At 43.7% G+C, this 24,815-nt stretch overlaps 1 protein-coding gene across 1 annotated transcript; it reads right to left on the bottom strand.

The window, feature by feature from the left end:
* Nucleotides 1-1,815: 1,815 nt before the first annotated feature.
* On the bottom strand, nucleotides 1,816-23,177 carry LOC134396262 (steroid 21-hydroxylase). Its single transcript, XM_063122682.1, has 10 exons — nucleotides 22,961-23,177; nucleotides 20,431-20,520; nucleotides 17,549-17,703; nucleotides 15,678-15,773; nucleotides 14,855-14,956; nucleotides 13,796-13,882; nucleotides 12,082-12,285; nucleotides 6,531-6,700; nucleotides 4,716-4,819; nucleotides 1,816-2,342 (listed from the first exon to the last, which is right to left on the bottom strand). The coding sequence occupies exons 1-10, from the start codon at nucleotides 23,175-23,177 to the stop codon at nucleotides 2,080-2,082; spliced, it is 1,488 nt and encodes a 495-aa protein (XP_062978752.1). The 3' UTR covers nucleotides 1,816-2,079.
* Between the last annotated feature and the right edge of the window lie 1,638 nt (nucleotides 23,178-24,815).

The raw sequence follows: 24,815 nt of genomic DNA, 5'->3' as shown, positions 1-24,815 counted from the left end.
TTGGAAAGGAGGAATGTCTAATTTATCATTCCCTCTATTTACGATCTGCAGGCTATGAGTGACTTTGCTTTTATAGCTAAAACACCATCGTCTGTACACAAGAGGGAGGCATCAGCATACTTAGAGAACTCAAAATACATTTTAAAAACCTTTAGACAAAACTGCAAGGGGGTGGGACCCCCCCAAATATCCCTATGAGACGGGAGGGAAAATGGACTTGGAAAAAAGTATCACAGAGGTGTGGGGAAATGGAATGGAGTATCATAGAGAGGACATGCCTGCATGACTGGAACAATGAACAGAGACACTGCAACGTATTTTTTTTTTTGAAGATCCCACTCGTTTAAATATTTTATTAACATACCCTGCTCTTCAACTCTAAGAGTATCAACACACAGGGGGAAATCGCATTTGCTTACCGTCGCTTCTCTGCCCGGGCGTTTGTCCCTCATTACTTCCTCTTTTGAAAGAGGAAGGAAACAACGTGCCCGTGGCCCATTCAGGGGGCCGATTTGATCCCACAGCTTCTCCTGCATACAGCAGGAGATCGCGGCAACTTCCGTCTTTAAAAATAAGCCGGTCTTCCTGGGGTGCTTTTTTGTGGGGCGAAGAAGGCTAGAAGGGCTGGGAGGAGGCAGATGACGTCGTGAAAGGGACACACAAGGGTATCCAGAGTGGGTAACAATGAAACCAATCGCATTAAAACAAGCCAGCATGTCAACATCATTGAAACAGCAGAATATCAAGAGGAGCACTAGAGGTTGGAACGAATGCCTGTCCCATAAAAACACACACCAAGCAGCATCTAAAAAAGGCCTGGGCCTTTTTTTTTTAAAAAAAGGAGTCTTCAATTCTATAGCCAGTGGGAAAAGTCAACGCAATGGAAAACTCCACGGAGCAACACAACGGTTGTGCAGGGACTCTTTCTGCACAGCATGAAGATTCAGCGTGGAGTGTTTTGCCCAAAAACCTCCAGGCAACACGTTTCACAACGGTGGTGTTAAAAACTCCCAAGGCAGACAAGAAGCAGCAGCGGCAGCAGGGGCCTTTTGGTGGTGACTCCCTTAGAAGGGTGAGGTTGCTTGATCATGCTGAGTTCAGACGACAGGCCCTGTGAACAGGGGATGTGAGCCCAGAGAGTCAGGAAGGCAAGCCTGGAAATGACGAGGGATGAAGCAGGATTGGAGAGGCCAGATCAAGTCTTTGAGGTGCACATGGACAGCATAAGAGACTAGACTTTGGGGTGCACATGTTCAAATCTATGGCGTGACCACACTTAGAATACTGTATTCAGGTCTGGTCATCACACCTAAAAAAAAAGATATTATAGAACTGGGAAAAGGGCAGAAAAGGGCAACTAAAGGGATGAAGGGGCTGGAGCATCTCCCCTATGAGGGAAGGTTACATCAAGTGGGACTGTTTAGCTTGGAAAAAAGGAGGCTAAGGGGAGACATGACAGAGGTGTACAAAATTATGCATGGTGTGGAGAATGTGGACAGGGAGACATTTTTCTCCCGCTCTCAAAACACTAGAACCCAAAGGGGTCATCCCATGGAACTGATTGGTGGACGATTCAGGACAGATTAAAGGAAGGACTTCTTCACACAGCGCAGAGTTAAATTATGGAACTCACTCCCACAAGATGTCGTGATGGCCACCAATCTGGATGGCTTTAAAAGGGGGTTGGATAGATTCCTGGAGGCGAAGCTATCCATGGCTACTAGCCCTGATGGTTGTGTGCTATCTCCAGCATTCGAGGCAGTAAGCCTGTGTGCACCAGTTGCTGGGGAACATGGGCAGGAGGGTTCTGTTGCATCATGTCCTGCTTGTTCATCCCTGGCCGATGGCTGGTCGGCCACTGTGCGAACAGAGTGCTGGATTAGATGGACCCTTGCTCTGATCCACTATGGCTCTTCTTACGTTCTTAAGAGGCTAGCCTACCTTTCATGCCATGTGATTTTGGTGAAATTGGTGAAAGTCGAGGACACTGGTGAGGGTTGTATTGGGAGTGGAAGGAGAAGGGGGGGGGGAACAGGACAGATGTGGAAGGGGCTTCCGTCCTCTTGACACGCAGGAGGCTCATTCTGTATGGTCCGCCACCAGCCGAGGCACCAGCTGCACTGTGAAGGGCTTGCACTGCATAAGGAAGCTAAAGCGCACCCGGAGGTCAGGGAGGCTTCCGGACGGCGAGGGCAAGACCTGGAAATCCCGCAGGATGTGGGCGAGGAAGAGAAAGGACTCCATGCGGGCCAGGCCCTCCCCCAGGCAGATCCGCGCCCCACAGCTGAATGGCACCAGATGCCGCTGGGCCTCATCTGAGGCATCACCCTCTAGGAATCTCTCTGGGCAGAAGAAAGAGATAGACAGAGTCAGAAATGGAGCTGGGACTGGGGCCACTCTCTTTGTACAGTCCTCCAACTTTGCTGCAGGAGCCCTGCCCTTTTGACCAGATACAAAAGAGGGCAGGGCTCCTGCAGCCTTAACTGTTGTGATGAAGAGGGAATTGCACCAGGTGCTGCAGGCATACAAGTGACATCTGCTGAAATGCCCTTTTCTACACAACGGTTAAAGATATAGGAGCCTGGTCCTCCTTTCCATAGGCTCACCCTATTAGGGTGACCATATGAAAAGGAGGACAGGGCTCCTGTATCTTTAACAGTTGCATAGAGAAGAGAATTTCAGCAGGTGTCATTGTTATGCATACAGCACCTGGTGACATTCTCTCTTCATCACCAAAGTTAAAGTTGCAGGAGCCCTGCCCTTTTGACGAGATACAAAAGAGGGCAGGGCTTCTGCAGCTTTAAATGCTGTGATGAGGAGAAAATTTCACCAGGTGCTGCATGCATACAAATGATCCCTGCTCAAATTCCCTTCTCTATGCAACAGTTAAAGATACAGGATCCCTGTCCTCCTTTTCATAGGGTCACCCTCCCCTACATGGATGTATCTGGCCAATGTTGGAAAAAGGATGTCAGGCTAAGCCAGGGGGGTGTTGAACCTCTGAGCTCTAGAAATGGATACCATTTTAATTTGAAGCAGGCCTGGACTTGGCACTAGGTGGAACTTTGGTGGATCCTGCACAGTAAGCCTGATGGGATCAAGCCCTCTTCCAGAAACTAGGCCGGGGTGAGGCAACTGCCGCCTTCCAGGTGTTGCAAACCTTTCTGTCCTGTCCAGGTGTTTCAGATAATATGCTGGCTGGGGCTGTTTCCCCAAAACAGCTGGAGAACACCCCAACCTTTGAGCTGGGGGGGGTGGATTAAGGACTGCCCTGGGTCTAGGGGTCAGCAGAATATTCAAACACCCCTGGGTAGCAGGTAGGGTGACCGTATGAAAGGGAGGACCGGGCTCCTGTATCTTTAACAGTTGCATAGAAAAGGGAATTTCAGCAGGTGTCATTTGTATATATGGAGAACCTGGTGAAATTCCCTCTTCATCACCACAGTTAAAGCTGCAGGAGCCCTGCCCTCTTTTAAATCTGGTCACTCTAGTATAGTTCCTGCAGCTTTAACCGTTGTGATGAAGAGGGAATTTCCCCAGGTTCCCCATATATACAAATGACACCAGCTGAAACTTCCTTTTCAATACCACTGTTAACTATACAGGAGCCCTGTCCTCCTTTTCATATGATCACCCTAGTAGCAGGGCACTGCAGGAACTTGTCAGATGCTAACACTAGACATCTTCTGTCTCTCTCTCACACACACAAAGAAAGACACAGACACAGTCCACAGAGTTACACATACACAGAGGTACACAGACACATGTAAACATATGGACACAGATACATACAGAGAGAGACACACATACAACACACACACAGATACTCAGAGAATGAGACACACACACACACACGGATATGCAGAGGCACACACAGACAAACCACAGAGATAAACACATGCAGATACACACACACATGGATACATACACAGACATACAGAGACACACGCACAGACACACCACAGGTATACACAGAGGATACATATACACTGTTAGGGTGACCATATGAAAAGCAGGACAGGGCTCCTGTATCTTTAACAGTAGGGTGACCATATGAAAAGGAGGACAGGGCTCCTGTATCTTTAACAGTAGGGTGACCATATGAAAAGGAGGACAGGGCTCCTGTATCTTTAACAGTTGCATAGAAAGGGGAATTTCAGCAGGTGTCATTTGTAGATAGATAGATAGATAGATAGATAGATAGATAACCTGGTGAAATTCCCTCTTCATCACAATAGTTAAAGCTGCAGGAGCTATACTGGAGGGACCAGATTTAAAAGAGGGCAGGGCACTTGCAGCTTTAACTATGGCCATCGTCATCCACTGGGCTGGGTTGCCCTGGTAAAATAGGGTGACCATATGAAAAGGAAGACAGGGCTTCTGTATCTTGAACAGTTGTATTGAAAAGGAGCTATACTAGAGTGACCAGATTTAAAAGAGGGCAGGGCACCTGCAACTTTAACTGCTGTGATGAAGAGGGAATTTCAACAGGTTCTCCATATATACAAATGACACCTGCTGAAATTCCCTTTTCAATACAACTGTTAAAGATACAGGAGCCCTGTCCTCCTTTTCATAGGGTCACCCTAATATACACACAGGTGTGTACACACACACACACACACACACACACACAGAGCTACACACAGAGAGACAGGCACAAAGACACCCACGTTCACACATACACCCATGCAGAGACAGGCAGAGAGCAATACCTGGTCTGAACGCCAAAGGCTGATTCCATTTGCTCTCATCATGGTGGGCCCCATAGAGATTGGGAATGACCATCGTGCCTTTGGGGATCGAAAAGCCAGACAGACTCGGAGGGAGGGGAAAGAGAGAAGGAAGAACTGATTGAAAAAATGCCGCCTGCCAGGCTTCGAGGCCTTGGCCTCCTCCTTGCTCTGCTCTGACCCCCGGACTGCACCCCCACCCCTCAGTGAGACCCGGGAACCCAGCACGTTCGATCCCAAACACAAAAGCTTGTGGCACTTTTGCAAACCGCCCAGAGAGCATTGGCTATAGGTCAGTATATAAATAATAATAATAATAATAATAATAATAATAATAATAATAATAATAATAATAATACCTGCAACCCCAGATACTGTTGGGCTGAAACTCCCAGCATTCCCAGTCTCTACAGACAATGGCCCTGCAGGCTGAGAACAACGGGAGCATTAACAGGAAAACAGTATTCTCGTGCCCTTTGCCACGGTTTATATAAGGGCATTTTGCCTATTTTATAACATTCTATTTTCCTACTCTATTTTGGGGGTTCCCTCAGCCACACCTTCCCTGCCCCCCACTTTCTTCTCTCTCTTTTTGCTGCCAGAGTGCTTCTGAGTGAACTCAGGGGCGTCATTTCTGTCAGGAGATGGGAGCTCCCCATGTCTCTCAATACCAAGGAACAACAACAAAGGCTTGTCTCCTTTTGCCAGAGGGGAGCAGCGTCATGGTAACCTGTCAGAGGCCGCATGTCAGCAGCAAGTGTGTCGTGTTTCTCACAACACTCCTGCTTTCGATGGGAGGCAAATGACGAGGCTCGCTAAGTCATCCACAAAGCTTTTATTAACCAACAAACGTCTCTTCTACCTGAAGAGAGTCTAACCTCTTGGAAACGTCCCCCTAGGCAAAACTATGCAAACTAAGCAAGACAATTGTCCGTTCAAGAAGAATAGGAAGCCACTTCCCAAATGCCCATCACTTCAGAGAGCCTGGTGCGGAGGCAGGTTCCGGCACAATCAAACTGACTTTCTCACGCCTTCCTTCCGCCCCGTGCGTTTGAGCTTCCGGCGGACCCTAGCGTCAGCTAGCTTGTCGGAACGCTCACCTCCGGAAGAAACCTCACTTCCCACTGAGTGTGTAGGATTTGGCCTTGAGGAGATAAGCTCTGGAGAGGGCTGACTCCCAGCTGGGGAATCGCCCGTGAGAGCTTCCTCCCCCACTGGTACAGGCTGGCTGGTGTCTGGCGCTGCGTCTTCTAGTTCTGAATCTGACTGGTTACCTGAAACATCTTCTCCCAAGACAGGGGCAGCAGGATTAGACATGACAAAGTGGGGCTGAAACCCCTGGTGGATGGACCCAGAGCCAAGGGTGGGCGCGTCAGCCATTTTTTCTTCACCTTTCTGCCACTGCTGTTTCTCTCACCCCCTCTTCCTTCCCACCCTATGAACTACCAGGGCAAGAGCAACTCGCTCTTGCCAGACGTCGGAAATGATTGCCTGCAGAGGGCTTTTGAAAGGAGGCCGAGGGCCACGTGAAATCAGGCCACCCTGGGCCACGAATTTCTCTGCCCCTCCCTCACGCCCTGCTTGTGAGCTCCTCAGAGACATTGCAGCGGCCACTGGAAGAAGCCAAATGCTGAATTAAGCGGACCTTTTGGTCTGATCCAGCAGGGCTCTTCTTATTTGCCCTCACCAATATTCAGAAGCCCAGGGGCAGGTCCCGGGCCATGCCGGGGGAGGTCAAAGGTGGGGTCAACAGCCTAGAGACTACATGTGGAGAAGGCCCAGGTGGAAATCTGATACCTGGTATCACGGATGGTCATATGGGGCAGAGCAAGGGGTGCCGAAGGGCGCAGACGCAAGGTCTCCAGGATGACGGCGTTGAGGTAGGGCAGGTGCTCCCGGTCGCTGTAGGCAGGGTCACGATCAAGCCCAACAACGGTCATTATCTCTTCGTGAATTCGCTCCTGAACCTGGAGTGGCAGAAAGGCAGGAAGAAATATGGAGGGGGGGAGGGGAAAGATGACCCCAAATCCTACCATAATCCACAAACACCTGAGTTGGAGTTTCCACATTACCCTTCACTGAGCCCTGCAAATTCAACAATCACTTACCTATCTGTCTGTCTGTCTATCTATCTATCTATCTATCTATCATCTATCTATCATCTATCTATCATCTATCTATCATCTATATCTATCTATCTATCTATCTATCTATCATCTATCTATCTATCAATCATCTATCTATCATCTATCTATCATCTATATCTATCTATCTATCTATCATCTATCTATCTATCTATCTATCATCTATCTATCATCTATATCTATCTATCTATCTATCTATCATCTATCTATCTATCAATCATCTATCTATCATCTATCTATCATCTATATCTATCTATCTATCTATCTATCTATCTATCATCTATCTATCTATCTATCATCTATCTATCATCTATCTATCATCTATATCTATCTATCTATCTATCATCTATCTATCTATCTATCTATCATCTATCTATCTATCTATCTATCAATCATCTATCTATCATCTATCTATCATCTATATCTATCTATCTATCTATCTATCTATCAATCATCTATCTATCATCTATCTATCATCTATATCTATCTATCTATCTATCATCTATCTATCTATCTATCTATCATCTATCTATCTATCTATCTATCAATCATCTATCTATCATCTATCTATCATCTATATCTATCTATCTATCTATCATCTATCTATCATCTATATCTATCTATCTATCTATCTATCTATCATCTATCTATCTATCTATCTATCATCTATCTATCATCTATATCTATCTATCTATCTATCTATCTATCATCTATCTATCATCTATATCTATCTATCTATCATCTATCTATCATCTATCTATCTATCTATCTATCATCTATCTATCTATCTATCTATCAATCATCTATCTATCATCTATCTATCATCTATCTATCATCTATATCTATCTATCTATCTATCATCTATCTATCATCTATATCTATCTATCTATCTATCTATCTATCATCTATCTATCTATCTATCTATCATCTATCTATCATCTATATCTATCTATCTATCTATCTATCTATCTATCATCTATCTATCATCTATCTATCATCTATCTATCATCTATATCTATCTATCTATCTATCATCTATCTATCATCTATCTATCTATCTATCTATCAATCATCTATCTATCTATCTATCATCTATCTATCTATCTATCTATCATCTATCTATCTATCATCTATCTATCTATCTATCTATCAATCATCTATCTATCATCTATATCTATCTATCTATCTATCATCTATCTATCATCTATATCTATCTATCTATCTATCTATCTATCATCTATCTATCTATCTATCTATCATCTATCTATCATCTATATCTATCTATCTATCTATCTATCTATCTATCATCTATCTATCATCTATCTATCATCTATCTATCATCTATATCTATCTATCTATCTATCATCTATCTATCATCTATCTATCTATCTATCTATCAATCATCTATCTATCATCTATCTATCATCTATCTATCATCTATATCTATCTATCTATCTATCATCTATCTATCATCTATATCTATCTATCTATCTATCTATCTATCATCTATCTATCTATCTATCATCTATCTATCTATCTATCTATCATCTATCTATCTATCATCTATCTATCTATCTATCTATCAATCATCTATCTATCATCTATCTATCATCTATATCTATCTATCTATCTATCATCTATCTATCATCTATATCTATCTATCTATCTATCTATCTATCATCTATCTATCTATCTATCTATCATCTATCTATCATCTATATCTATCTATCTATCTATCTATCTATCATCTATCTATCATCTATATCTATCTATCTATCATCTATCTATCATCTATCTATCTATCTATCTATCATCTATCTATCTATCTATCTATCAATCATCTATCTATCATCTATCTATCATCTATCTATCATCTATATCTATCTATCTATCTATCATCTATCTATCATCTATATCTATCTATCTATCTATCTATCTATCTATCATCTATCTATCTATCTATCTATCATCTATCTATCATCTATATCTATCTATCTATCTATCTATCTATCTATCATCTATCTATCATCTATCTATCATCTATCTATCATCTATATCTATCTATCTATCTATCATCTATCTATCATCTATCTATCTATCTATCTATCAATCATCTATCTATCTATCTATCATCTATCTATCTATCTATCTATCATCTATCTATCTATCATCTATCTATCTATCTATCTATCAATCATCTATCTATCATCTATATCTATCTATCTATCTATCATCTATCTATCATCTATATCTATCTATCTATCTATCTATCTATCATCTATCTATCTATCTATCTATCATCTATCTATCATCTATATCTATCTATCTATCTATCTATCTATCATCTATCTATCATCTATCTATCATCTATCTATCATCTATATCTATCTATCTATCTATCATCTATCTATCATCTATCTATCTATCTATCTATCAATCATCTATCTATCATCTATCTATCATCTATCTATCATCTATATCTATCTATCTATCTATCATCTATCTATCATCTATATCTATCTATCTATCTATCTATCTATCATCTATCTATCTATCTATCATCTATCTATCTATCTATCTATCATCTATCTATCTATCATCTATCTATCTATCTATCTATCAATCATCTATCTATCATCTATCTATCATCTATATCTATCTATCTATCTATCATCTATCTATCTATCTATCTATCATCTATCTATCTATCTATCTATCTATCAATCATCTATCTATCATCTATCTATCATCTATATCTATCTATCTATCTATCTATCTATCAATCATCTATCTATCATCTATCTATCATCTATATCTATCTATCTATCTATCATCTATCTATCTATCTATCTATCATCTATCTATCTATCTATCTATCAATCATCTATCTATCATCTATCTATCATCTATCTATCATCTATATCTATCTATCTATCTATCATCTATCTATCATCTATATCTATCTATCTATCTATCTATCTATCATCTATCTATCTATCTATCTATCATCTATCTATCATCTATATCTATCTATCTATCTATCTATCTATCATCTATCTATCTATCTATCTATCTATCATCTATCTATCTATCTATCATCTATCTATCTATCTATCTATCTATCATCTATCTATCTATCTATCTATCTATCATCTATCTATCTATCTATCATCTATCTATCTATCTATCATCTATCTATCTATCTATCTATCTATCATCTATCTATCTATCTATCTATCATCTATCTATCTATCTATCATCTATCTATCTATCTATCTATCTATCATCTATCTATCTATCTATCTATCTATCATCTATCTATCTATCTATCTATCTATCTATCAATCATCTATCTATCATCTATCTATCATCTATATCTATCTATCTATCTATCTATCTATCTATCAATCATCTATCTATCATCTATCTATCATCTATATCTATCTATCTATCTATCATCTATCTATCTATCTATCTATCATCTATCTATCTATCTATCTATCAATCATCTATCTATCATCTATCTATCATCTATCTATCATCTATATCTATCTATCTATCTATCATCTATCTATCATCTATATCTATCTATCTATCTATCTATCTATCATCTATCTATCTATCTATCTATCATCTATCTATCATCTATATCTATCTATCTATCTATCTATCTATCATCTATCTATCTATCTATCTATCATCTATCTATCTATCTATCATCTATCTATCTATCTATCTATCTATCATCTATCTATCTATCTATCTATCTATCTATCTATCTATCTATCTGTTTTAATATTGAAACAGGGATGCTTTAAGGTGGATTCCTGCACTGAGTGGGGGGAGGGGGGTTGGACTCAACGGCCTTCTAGGCCCCTTCCAACTCTACTATGATATGATTCTAGGATTCTCTGAAACCTATTTAATTATATTTTTGACTTTTGTATATTTCTATTTATAGCTTTTAACTGTATATGTTTTAATTTTGTAAAGCCACCTTGAGGCCCAGCATTGGGCAAAAGGCGGGATACAAATAAATATGATGATGATGATGATAATATCACATTTCATAGAATCATAGAATCATAGAATAGCAGAGTTAGAAGGGGCCTACAAGGCCATCGAGTCCATCCCCCCTCAATGCATTTCTATCCCACCTTTTCCTCCAAGGAGCCCAATATGGTCTACATTCTCCTCCTCTCCATTTTTACCCTCACAACAACCCTGCAAGGTAAATTGGGCAATGACTGGCTCAAAGCTGCCCAGTGAGCTTCATGGAACCCAGATCCTCCAATCCCGGACCAATACTCAAACCACTGCACCACACTGCCTCTCCCTGTAGAGAGGAGGTGAACAAGCACAATGCAATGGGGAGGAGGAGGAGGAACTCGTCATTCTGAGGCAAACAGAATGTCACCATGAAGAACCTCGACAGTGAGCCATCTCTGTAGCAGCACCCACACTCTGGAAAACCCTCCCTCCTGCGGTTTGGGAGGTGGAAAATGTAATATCTTTTAAACGCCTCCTAAAAACATCTCTCTTTAGACAAGCCTTCCCTGGACTGTAACTTATTCTGATTTTATGTGATTTTAAAGTTTTAAATTGGATCATGGTTTTAGTTGTAAACTGCCCAGAGAGCCTAGGCTGATGGGCAGTATAAGGCAACCAGGATGATCAGGAGTCTGGAAACAAAGTCCTATGAAGAGAGACTGAAAGAACTGGGCATGTTTAGCCTGGAGAAGAGAAGATTGAGGGGAGACATGAGAGCACTCTTCAAATACTTAAAAGGTTGTCACACAGAGGAGGGCCAGGATCTCTTCTCAATCCTCCCAGAGTGCAGGACACAGAATAATGGGCTCAAGTGACAGGAAGCTAGATTCCGGCTGGACATCAGGAAAAACTTCCTGACTGTTAGAGCAGTGCGACAATGGAATCCGTTCCCTAGGGAGGTTATGGGCTCTCCCACACTAGAGGCCTTCAAGAGGCAGCTGGACAACCATCTGTCAGGGATGCTTTAGGGTGGATTCCTGCACTGAGCAGGGGGTTGGACTCCCAACTCTACTATTCTATGATTCTATGTAATACATACATACATAAACTCCAGAGGACTCTTGCCACTAAGGCCGTGCTGGGATGTGGGCTCTTGGCCGCCGTCTAACCACACCTACCCCTGGCTCCATCCCTGTCCGTAGACTGTCCTCCTACCTGTGGGTGGTGCAGCAAGAAGGCCACAACCCAGGTGAGCAAGAGAGCGGTAGTCTCAGTGCCTCCAACAAGCAGGTCTACTATGGCCATGTGGATGTGCTCCGGCAGGAGGCCAGCGTCCCCCCACTTGCCAACACTGTGGTCACGCACGAACTGCAGCATGTGGTCCACTATGTTCCGAACCTCTGTAGGGTGCTGAGACTCCTGAGAGGGTAAGAGTGTACAGCACAACCAAATTCATTCCTTCATTGGTTCAATGATTGAGAGCGCCATCACACAGGGGGAAATCGCGTTGGCTTACCGTCGCTTCTCCGCCCGCACATTTGTCCCTCATTACTTCCTCTTTTGAAAGAGGACGTAAACAATGTGCCTGTGGCCCGTTCAGGGGGCTGTTTTGATCCCGCTGCTTCTGCACACAGTGGAAGAAAGCGGCAACTTCTGTCTTCAAAATAAGTCGGACTTACTGGCGTGTTTTTTGGTGGCATGAAAAAGGCTAGAAGGGGCGGGAGGCAGACGACGTTACGGCATGAGAGGCACCTGTGAAAATCCGTGGGGGCCCAGTAAGGAGCGTGCAGCAAAACGCTCATCCGATGGACCTCTTAGACCAGCCTTCCTCAACCTGGGGCGCTCCAGATGTGTTGGACTGCAACTCCCAGAATGCCCCAGCCAACACATCTGGAGCGCCCCAGGTTGAGGAAGGCTGTCTTAGACACTGCCATTCCGGAGGCATAAATGCCTTTGCAAGCCAGCGTACAAAAATTCATAAAAACTACAAGTGATCTTAAAAACACTGCTTTCAAATTAAAAGCACCATACAAAAAAAACAGAGGGAGACCGTGTAATTAACCCCAGCCATTCATAGGAAGCATTCTGAATCACAAAGGTTTTAAAACTTTTCGTTAAAAATTCCCACAGATGGAGTCCATTGCTTTCTTTGTCTCCTTTATGGGGATAAAAGAGCCCAAGCTGACGAGAACCGATGGAATTCACAATTACAAAATGCAGCGCAGGCCACCAGATTTGGATGTCTTTAAAAAGGGATTCATGGAGGACAAAGCTATCAACGGCCACTAGTCCTGATGGCTATGTGCCACGTCCAGCATCAGAGGCAGTAAGCCTGTATGCACCAGTTGCTGGGGAACATGGGTGGGGTGTGTGTGTGCTGTTGCACTCATGTCCTGCTCGTGGGTTCCCTGTATCTCTTTAGACAAGCCTTCCCTGGACTGGTTGGTCACTGTGTGAACATAATGCTGGAGAGATGGACCACTGGTCCGATTCAATACATCTCTTCTTGTGTTCTTTTCCAGTATCCAACTCCTACCTAGATCCTGCCTACCTGGCCAGAAGAGGAGGAGGAGGAGGCGGCCCCGCATCGCCCCTCGCGGGGACGGGGCGAAAAGTTCCCGGGCTCGGTGGCTTCTCTGGGGAGTCCTTGCGAGGGGTGATGCAGGGCCGCCGCTGCCACCGCCGCCGCCTCCTCCTCCACCTCTTCTGGCCAGGTAGGCATGATCTACACAAAGAGTTTCAGGGCGCACTGGAGGCGCACACAAGCGCCTTCAGGACACTGTGTTGATCTCCCCCAGGTTTAACGCTGTTTCATATTATTTTTCAGTTTGAGCAAGGAAGATATGGGCTACCCCTTTCGGTCATTTCCTCTTAGCCCATCGCCATGAGAAAAAGCCCAACCCAGACTACCCACGCTCCACAGTCTCACCTGGTGCTTCTTCATCTGACTTTGGATAAAGGTGTCTCGGCTTTTGATGCAGGAAAGCAGGCCACGCAAGGTGGGGTTTGGGAAGACCTAGGGTGCAGCAGGGCCCAACATTTAGTGGCTGTGAGCACAGCTCAGTTTCACAGCTTCCCGCCTCCTGATTCCTGAACCCTTCAATCGCCTCCGCTGGACACCCCCGTTCCCTTCCGCACCCCGAGCACAGCGCCCCTCCTCTGCCAGACCCCCTTTCAGCGTCCCACGTAGGAACTGCGCTATTAGCCAACATGGCGCGGACGATCATTCCCGCTCCGCAATTGGAATGCGTGCAAACTTTCTACGACATCACAGCAAGCGACGCATTTTGAAACTGGCCTCCTAAGGATAATCTAAGCCCTCGCATGACCTTCAACAGAACCCCCACCATGCATTTTAATAATAGGATGGGCAGGGTGAGTTTAAAATATTTGCAACAAACCAAGGTTTGTTTTGCTTGTTTTATGCTAAGAGCAAAAACATTAAGAGGCATTCAGTTGCTGTGCTTTAAGGCTGGCCTGTAATAATAATAATAATAATAATAATAATAATAATAATAATAATAATAATAATTTATTTCTTACCCGCTTCTCCGATTGGATCGAGCATAAAATACATAAAATACTGATTAAAAACATGGTATACACTGTTTAAAAACATCCTAAAAGCATCCTAAAAACATAGTAAAATATCCTAAAATTCTACTGGATAGGCCTGTAGTCAGTCAGTAGGGCAGATTGGTTGGCGTGACAGACCAGAATGGGGGAGAGCTGAGTTCAAGTTTTGCCAGTCAGCCATGAAGCAACATTAGGCCAGACACTACTTCCGCTGTATTGGTTTCATATGCTCTTTTAACCAGTTTTATGTATTATATTGAATTTGATGTTGTTCCCCGCCGCGATCCAGGTAATAAATAAATAAAATTAATTATTGTTATTGTGGTTATTATTGTTATTGAGAGTGAAATTGACCCTCACAGCAACAGAAGTCAAAGGTCTCTCCCTCTCTTTCTCTCCAAATTATTCCTACCTTGAGGAAGGGCAGGAAATCCAGAACCTTGACGGAAGGCGCACTCCACATTTCCACCAATTCGATCAAACAGTCGTTCATTTCTTCAACTGTGGCCATATCCTGCGGCGGAGGAAAGAGCAAGAGTCAGGCTGGAGGAGACAGACTGCAGGGATCGCCACTTGGGAGTCAGACGGACAGTCAGTGGGCAACCAGCCTGACTTGAAAAGAAAGGAAGACTGCAGGGAAGACAGAGGGAAATGGTTCGTTTTCTTTTGCCTGAATACACCAGTTTTAAAATCGCTTCACTGGCTGCCAATTCGTTTCCGGGCGAAGTATAAAGCGTTGGTTATCCCCTTTAAAGCCCTACATGGTTTGGGTCCAGGCTACCTGTGGGATCGCCTTCTCCCGTACAATCCGCCCCGCACACTCGGGTCCTCTGGGAAAAATCTACTTCAGCCTGCCAAAAACAAGGCTGACAACTAGTACCCAGAGGACCTTCTCTTCTGCCGCTCCCAGACTGTGGAATGGCCTGCCAGGAGAGATTCGTCAACTTAACAGTCTTCAGGATTTTAAGACAGCCATAAAGACTGATCTCTTCCGGCAGGGCTACTCAGTTGAATTTTAAGATGCCTTTTTAATAATGTGCTGCTTTTAATAATGTATTAGTTTTATATGTTTTAATTATATGTATTTTTTGCATTTGTGTTGTAATATGTATTTTTTGCATTTGTGTTGTACCCCGCTTTGATCCAGAGGGAGAGGCGGGTAACAAATAAATACATTATTATTATTATTATTATTATTATTATTATTATTATTATTATTCCATCCGACCACTCACCACAGGCCCAAACAACACGGTAAAGATGACCCAAGAGGCATGTAGGGAAAAATTCCGAGCCACGTCCACGGGTCCCCCATCGTAACCACGGAAAACCTGTTGGAAGCCAGAAGAAGGAAACATCCCTAAGATTTGAATGTTTAAATCAGAGTGACCCTATGAAAAGGAGGGCAGGGCTCCTGTGCCTTTTAACAGTTGTACTGAAAAGGAAATTTCAGTACATCACAACAGTTAAAGCCCTGTGCCTTTTAACAGTTGTACTGAAAAGGAAATTTCAGTACATCACAACAGTTAAAGCTGCAGGAGCTCTTCCCACTTTTGTATCTGGTTAGGCTATGCAGGGCTCCTGCAGCCTTAACTGTTGCGATGTACTGAAATTTCCCTTCCTGTACAACTGTTAAAAGATACAGGAGCCCTGTCCTCCTTTTCATAGGATCACCCTATCTAAATACCATCAGAAAGCACCCAAGGGCTGTAAGTGAGCTGCATTGTTCGGGACAAGGGAGAAATTTGTATAGTTCCCCTTTTCTGCTAGATTTTGCTGCCTAGGCAATCTTTGAGGAAGGCTGCTGTAAGATGTTCTGAGCTCATAAAAGAGGGATACACATATCTAAACAAATCAAACAAAATATTTGCAGGGTTCATGTTTAAAATAGTAAAAAAGAAAACATTTTAATTGGCCCAGGCATTTAAGAAATGGTTTAGTCCTTGTAGTACTTTCATCTGCTGCTGGCTTTAATTTGCTTTTATTCTGCCTTTTTTATTCCTTGTTTTAGCATTTGTATTTTATGCTTTTAATGCATTGTACACCAACCAGAGAACTTCGGTCATTCGGCAGTTTAAAGTACAGCAAAAAAAAATAATTATATAATTTGCATATTTTAATAAACATGCACAGTTTATCTGATTTTGGATAATGAATTTCATTGTTTGTTTGTTTGATATGATGGTTTGTAAGATGTTTTCTGGTTTTGTTAGACATAGGATGGAAAGCAAAATGTTGCTATGCTAGGGTGACCCTATGAAAAGGAGGACAGGGCTCCTGTATCTTTAATAGTGGCATAGAAAAGGGAATTTCAGCAGGTATATATGGAGAACCTGGTGAAATTCCCTCTTCATCACCACAGTGAAAGCTGCAGGAGCTATACTAGAGTGACCAGATTTAAAAGAGGGCAGGGCTCCTGCAGCTTTAACTGGTGTGTCGAAGAGGAAATTTCCCCAGGTTCCCCATATCTAAAAATGACCCCTGCTGAAATTCCCTTTTCAATACAACTGTTAAAGATACTGGAGCCCTGTCCTCCTTTTCATATGGTCACCCTAAATATGCAGAACACTGGAGCTCACGCTTGAAAATTTCAGCAGCTGTCACTGCTACATTTTCATGCATTACTCGGCAACATCAGGAAATCCCTGATTCGATTCTCACCCCACCATGACTTTGCTAACAGGCAAGCTACTCAGTGTCAGCCTCGGTCTCCCCCATAACCAATATGGAGATAGCAAGAGCTGCCGGGCAGGCAAGAGCAAGGGGGCAGCAAAGAAGAGAATGGCTGGTCAAGTGAGCGAGCTGGGAGCTAGCCGCAGCAGCGGCTTCAGCCCTCGCCTGCAAATTCAATTATTGGCCTTCCGGGCAGGGGTGGAGTGAGGAGAGCAGTAGAATTCACAGCTCTTCCTGTTCTCCTTAAAAGCCCAGATTTGAGTGGGGGGAGGGGAGGGGGCAAGAAAGCAGAGGCAGCCCCAAACATTAGGGTGTGCCTGGGCACACTTGGCACACCCCTTGTGCACGCCAGTGATAATAACATTAAGCTCTTTTAAAAAACACATAATAATAATAATAATAATAATAATAATAATAATAATAATAGTCTCACCTTACAGAGGCTTCGAGCCTTGTTCTGCACAATCTGCTCTACGTCTCCCCGCAGGCCGCGCTGCAAGGCAACGTGGGCCATTTTCCTCTGCAGTCGCCAGGTTGGGGTGTAATTACCCAAGGACAGGTCTTTGCCTCCCAATGAGACAAGGTGTGCTGCAGATAGGAGGCAGCGGGGAGAAGGGGAAGGCGAGGGATTAGAAAACACCCCTAAAAGGAAAGGGCCCACACTCAGTGGTACAGCTACTGCTTCGTATGCACAAAATTCCCCCAACCACCTCATAGGGCTGGGAAAGAGGCATCTGAAACCCCACATTGCTCCTGCCAGTCAGTATAAACCAAGGATGGGCATCCTCAGATGGGCTGCGGGCCATTTGCCACCCCTGGCACCTTTTCCAGCCCTCCACAACTAGGGTGACCCTATGGAAAGGAGGACAGGGCTCCTGTATCTTTAACAGTTGCATAGAAAAGGGAATTTCACCAGGTGTCATCTGTGTATACCCTGTTTCCCCGAAAGTAAGACATCCCCCGAAAATAAGACCTACTCCCAGTTTTGCCTCTCGCTGTAATATAAGGCATCCCCCCGAAAATAAGACCTTTTTTTTTTTGTTCAACAATAAATGTGTTCCGTATTCTTCTTCATGGAAAAATAAGACATCCCCTGAAAATAAGACCTAGCGCATCTTTGGGAGCAATAATTAATATAAGACACTGTCTTATTTTCGGGGAAACACGGTATGAACCTGGTGAAATTCCCTCTTCATCACAACAGTTAAAGCCGCAGGAGCCCTGCCCTCTTGGCCAGATACAAACAAAGAAATGAAGAAAAATACTTCAAATTTAATCTAGTTATTGATAGAGAGTCATGCGTCTAACTTTTTTTTCCCCCTCTTGACTTTACAGACAGAAATACAGATGGAATCCATTGGCTGGTTGGAGGTTTTCTTTATGGTTCTCTTCAGAATAACAAATTATATATAGTCTCTTTTCCATAATCTGAGGAACGGCGTTGACAGATATTGCTGCGTGTGTCCCTGATTTATATATGTAATAAAGTCACAGTGTATTTTATTTTAAAAAAATAACATATTTTGACTTTGCCTTGAGCTAGTTTCAGTTGGAATGTCAATTTTTCCGGCCTGGTTATTTGCTACAGCTCCATATACCAAGGTTTCAATGTTAGAAGTCCTGCAGTTTCCCAACTTTTAGCTATTATACCACAGTCCACCATCGTCATCATAAAACAATTCGTTCCTTAAATATTACTTCTGCATTTTCTTCTTATATTGTTAATACAGCCAGTGTTGATGTAACATGTATAGTTTGATGTATAACATTTGCCATTTCTGAGAACAGGAAGTTTCAAGAAATGTCACCTGGTTCACACGTAACAAGGCAGTGGCTTAAAAACCTACAAAGGAGCCAATTGCGCTTGTGGAATAAAAGTGGAAGGGGGTGCGATGTGCTACAACCCATCCTTTTATTAAACCGATAGGTTGTTATGTGTGAACAGCGCTGTGGCATTACCTAGGGTGACCATATGAAAAGGAGGACAGGGCTCCTGTATCTTTAATAGTTGTATTGAAAAAGGAATTTCAGCAGGTGTCATTTGTATATATGAAGAACCTGGTGAAATTTCTTCTTCATCACAGCAGTTAAAGCTGCAGGAGCTAAACTAGTAACAAGATTTAAAAGAGGGCAGGGCACCTGCAGCTTTAACTGTTGTGATGGAGAGGAAATTTCACCAGGTTCTCCATATACAAACGATACCTGCTGAAATTCCCTTTTCTATGCAACTGTTAAAGATGCAGGAGCCCTTGTCCTCCTTTTCATAGGGTCACCCTACATTACCCCACAGTTCTGTTCCCTTAGGTATGTCTACCTTTGTTTGGAAGTGTCAGTTAGGATGGTCAGTGGTGTGGAGAATGGAAGGAGATAAGATTTTAAGAGATTTAAGATTACTGTTTTTATTAAAACTACTAGATTAAGCAGATTAACTTGAATTTGAAGTAACTAAGGTCTGTTAAACGAAAATAAATATTTTGTTTTGTTACCTCAAACCATGTGTCTGCTTGGCTTTATCACCTGCTCTACAATTACTATCGTAAACACTTTATATATACATACACAGTAAAAACCTTTTCAGATTCTAGCCTTTACCCTCTCATATGAGGGGAAGGTAGGGTGACCATGTGGAAAGGAGGACAGGGCTCCTGTATCTTTAACAGTTGCATAGAAAAGGGAAGTTCAGCAGGTGTCATTTGTATATATGGGGAACCTGGTGAAATTCCCTCTTCATCTCCACAGTTAAAGCTGCAGGAGCTATACTAGAGTGACCAAATTTAAAAGAGGGCAGGGCACCTGCAGCTTTAAATGTGGTGATGAAGAGGAAATTTCACCAGGTTCTCCATATATAGAAATAACAGCTGATATTCCTTTTTCAATACAACTGGTGTAAACCGCCCAGCTGTGGGGTGGTATATAAATGTAGTAAATAAAATTAATCAATTAATTAATTAATTAAAGATAGAGGAGCCCTGTCCTCCTTTTCATATGGTCACCCTAGGAAAGGTTGTGTTTTACCCTACTCTCAGGTTGTTCAAGTGGTGCATCAAGGCCTGGTGTGTGAGGCCTGTGTCGTGACAAGTGTGTTTAATGCAACAGGATACGACCACCACATATGACTATATCAACCTTGCTGATTACTATTTCTCCAACATTTTCTGTTGGTTGGTGTTTGCTGTTCTCTGCCCAGGATGCTGCCTTATACTGAGTCAGACCCTTGGTCCGTGGGTTTGTGGTTATGCTTGAACTGTGGCCGTAGGTTCAGCTTCCCGTTCGACCGCCAGCCGTTAACCTCCCACTCAACCAGGCCCAAATTACCAACAAAACTGCGAGGCCGTCCAGCGAAGTCAGACCATTTCCGTATCAGCGCCTCACGAATTACATCCGAGGTGTTCAGCACCACCACGTCTAGCAGGTACCCGGGGGGATGGGGGAGGCGGGGGGGGGGGAGAGATGTTGGAAAGAGATTTAGATCACCCATCCACAGCCAAAAGAGCAGCAAAACATTTCTTAGCTCAAGCTGGCCGTAGCCTTTTTCTGAAAAGAGAGAACTGGAGGTGATTCGAAAGATGGGCCCGTGCTCAGGATGTATATGCAGGGGGGATTCCACACGTCGTACTGAGGGCGCTTCCGTGCGCACCCAAAGCGATCGTGTAGCTTGCCTGGAAGAGACGAGGAAGAGGCATCCTTGCCGCCGCTGCCCACCTCCCTCCTCGCCGGCCGGGTCGGAGAGCTCGGCGGAAGAAGGCGGGGTGGCTCCACCCCGCCTTCTTCCGCCGAGCTCTCCGACCTGGCCGGCGAGGAGGGAGGTGGGCAGCGGCGGCAAGGACGCCTCTTCCTCGTCTCTTCGACCAGGCAAGCTACACGATCGCTTTGGGTGCGCACTGGGGGCGCATGGAAGCACCCTCAATACGACATGTGGATTCCCCCCAGGTCCCACTTGTGACTTTCCTGAACAGGTTTTTGCACCCATTCCAAAAACCCTGCAAAACCTGTTGGAGCCGAAGTGATCACGGGACTAGGGGCGCTAACCAAACAAAAATCAAAAAGACAGAACGAGATGCAGCCTGGATGTTGTTCTTTTTAATCTTTGGATCGTTTACCCAAATTATGTGTGTCAAATTAAAAAATTTGGGCTGATTCCCATATTTGATTTTTTTTTTTTAAGTAAAGCAAGCATACTTAAGAGTAAACCGGGAACCTTGTGGCCTCTAGATATTGTTGGACTGCAACTCCCATAATCTCTAAACATTGGCCACCGTGTTCTCAGGGATGATGGGAGAGAGCCAAACAACATCTAGAAGGCCAGCGGTTACCCACCATCTGCCATCCCCACTGGTTATACTGGCTGAGGATAAGAGCATAAGAACTGTCCTGATGCTGGAGCAGGCCAAGGGTCCATCTAGTCCAGCACTCTGTTCACACTGGGGCCAACCAGCCACCAGCCAGAGATGAACAAGGCGTCGGCCAGGGACCCACAAGCAGGACATGAGTGCAACAGCACCCTCCCACCCATGTTCCCTGGCCTCTGAAACTGGAGGCAGCACATAGCCATCAGGACTACGTAGTAGCCATTGATAACTTTCTTAACATAAGAGGTGCCATGCTGGATCAGACCAAGGGTCCATCCATCAGCGCTAGAATTACCGTATTTCTTCGATTCTAAGACACACTTTTCCCCCCATATAAACATCTCTAAAAACGGGGTGTGCCTTAGAATCTCGGGTGTGTTTATTATTTCTTAGAATCAAAGCTTTTTTTTTTTTCTGTTGGTGGTACTGAAATTAGTGTGCGTCTTACAATCGATGACGTCTTAGAATCGAAGAAATACGGTAGTTCAATTTAGAGTTGACCCATTAAGATCAAAGCCCTACGATTAAGCCCTTTGATTAAGATCAAAGCCCCATTAACAAAGCCCTATGAAGAGAGACTGAAAGAACTGGGCATGTTAAGCCTGGAGAAGAGAAGATTGAGGGGAGACATGATAGCACTCTTCAAATACTTGAAAGGTTGTCACACAGAGGAGGGCCAGGATCTCTTCTCGATCCTCCCAGAGTGCAGGACACGGAATAACGGGCTCAAGTTAAAGGAAGCCAGATTCCGGCTGGACATCAGGAAAAACTTCCTGACTCTTAGAGCAGTGCAACAATGGAATCAGTTACCTAGGGAGGTTGTGGGCTCTCCCACACTAGAGGCCTTCAAGAGGCAGCTGGACAACCATCTGTCAGGGATGCTTTAGGGTGGATTCCTGGATTGAGCAGGGGGTTGGACTCGATGGCCTTGTAGGCCCCTTCCAACTCTGCTATTCTATGATTCTATGATTTCGTGAACATAGGAAAGCCCTGCTGGATTGCCTCCACATTCCTTCTTCTCACAGCAGCCAGTGAGATGTGTCTGGGAAACTTTCAAGCCTTGACTGTAGGAGCAGTGCGACAATGGAATCAGTTACCTAGGGAGGTTGTGGGCTCTCCCACACTAGAGGCCTTCGAGAGGCAGCTGGACAAGCATCTTTCGAGGATGCTTTAGGGTGGATTCCTGCATTGAGCAGGGGGTTGGACTCGATGGCTTTGTAGGCCCCTTCCAACTCTATTCTATGATTCTATGATCATTGGGACTTAACTTAGGCATAATTTCCATGGGTCTACTCAAAGCACAATGGGACCTGGATCCAAACCAGAAGCACGAAGACAGCAACAAAATCAAACACACTGCAGCACTAAAGATAATAAAACTATAAAGAACCACTAAAAGTCTCGGCGGACAGGTCATTTTTAATTTAGATGCTCGCCACAACCACGGCCCACAGCCCACTCCCGCTGTCCCAGTTCTGGTACACACTGACGCTCACCTTTATTCCCAAAGCGGAGGCGATAGATGGGTCCGTAGCGCTGGGCTAAGTTGAGGAAGTGGATGGGAAGGTCGGAGTGGAAGAAGTGGGGAAAATTCCCGATGAGGGGCCAGGCCCATGGGCCAGGCAGAGCCTTTCCCTCACAGCCCCCCACATGCCACCGTCTCAACAGGGCTACAGTCAGGAGCACAAGGATGAAGAGAGCAGCAGTCAGCATGGTTTAAGTGGCCCTGAGGGGGCCTTCTTCTGGAGGATATAAATTATGGGGCAGTCCTGGGCTAGGGGGCAGGGAGGTGCTTGGGAGAGAGACCGTTCCTCCCCACATAATGCTCTCCACCCACAGGCCTCCGTCATTCCAATGCAACACAAGACAACTCCGTCTCAGAGGCGGAGCACAGCTTTGCTTTCTCCATGAGAACGATAAAGACATCCCCCCACCACCTTGCATAAAACGCAACCCCTCCAAAAAATTTGACAGTGTCACCATCCTTGACACTGACTGGCTTATCATTTTAAAATGTCACTTTTTTACCTTGACTGTCAGTGTGGAAATGCCAGGAAGGGGGGAAGAGGGAGCATTTTCTTCACACCCTCTGAAGGTCAGTGGCGGGGGTCAGAGGGGATGCTGCACATTCCTTCTGGGATTTATGTCATTTTTCCTATGCTTCGGCCTTCAGTTTAGTTTTTACTCTAAACTGAGGGCCAAAACACAGTTACACGTTGACCTACAATCCATATATACAAGCATTTAGTATTAGTAAATAAATATGATACCCAAAGTCTAAGACTGGAATGGAATAGAGAATTGGAATGTCCTATTTTGCCTAATCAACAGATTGTTGTCCTAGCGTCTATATCTGAAGCGTCTATTGTTCTTAGGCTATGCCTTATTCAGCAGGAAAAAAAATGTTTTGGATTTATTGCACTCCAAAATGCCTCTTTAACAAGGGGCTGTCTAACTTGCAGAATTGTTAGAGATTTAATGCACCTAATATTTCTTTGATTCATATGTTTTGGCAATGCCCAGAAGTTGCCCCCATTTGGGAGGAGGTTGTAATAAGGATAAACTTTGTACTGAAACCATCTTGACTGTGGAACAATGTGCATGTCCGCCTAAACTACCTACCGGCTTCTTGGAAGTTAACACATGGTCAACGCAAATGGATTTTTAGAGCTCTTATGACAGCTAAAAGGCTTATACTATTACATTGGAAGGAAAAATGCTCACCTCCCATAATGCAATGCACTGAGGACTTAACGCTACCAACATTTGAATGGAGGTTACACAGATACCACTTGCAAGTGGGTAAATATATGGATATTTGGTCTGCTTTTTTTGAAACCTATGCATAACGCTCTCCCTTTTTTTATGAATGGTATATCTGATGGAAAAAATGATGACCTTCCTAGTGGGTTGTTTTTTTTTTCACAATTTATTTTCTGTTCCGTTTTACAAACAAAAAATAAATAAATCTTTAGCAGGTGTCTCTTCTCCCCCTCTCCATTTTTACTCTAGAGTAGGCACAGGGGGGCTGCTGGATGGTGATGGGATTTATAGTACAGGGGGATGATGGGGTTTGTAGTCCCAATGCATTTAGAGAGCAGCAGGTTGGGTATGCCATGCAGTTTAATCAAACTGCACAGCACACAATATAAGCGGGCCTACTGCTTCTTCCCCGCCCCCGTTTCCCAAGAATAATCCATCCCTGAACTCATTCCCAGCTCTCCTTCCCAGGTTTCGAGAGATGAATCCGAGGGCAGAGCGACCTGGAATTAAAATGCAGTCACATTGCTCTCCAACCATGCCTTTAAAACAGCCTTCCTCAACCTGGGGCACTCCAGATGTGTTGGACTG

Source organism: Elgaria multicarinata, chromosome 3 (genome assembly GCF_023053635.1).
Source record: "Elgaria multicarinata webbii isolate HBS135686 ecotype San Diego chromosome 3, rElgMul1.1.pri, whole genome shotgun sequence".
In the NCBI taxonomy this organism is placed as follows: domain Eukaryota; kingdom Metazoa; phylum Chordata; class Lepidosauria; order Squamata; family Anguidae; genus Elgaria; species Elgaria multicarinata.
This window is presented reverse-complemented; position numbering and strand designations above follow the sequence as displayed.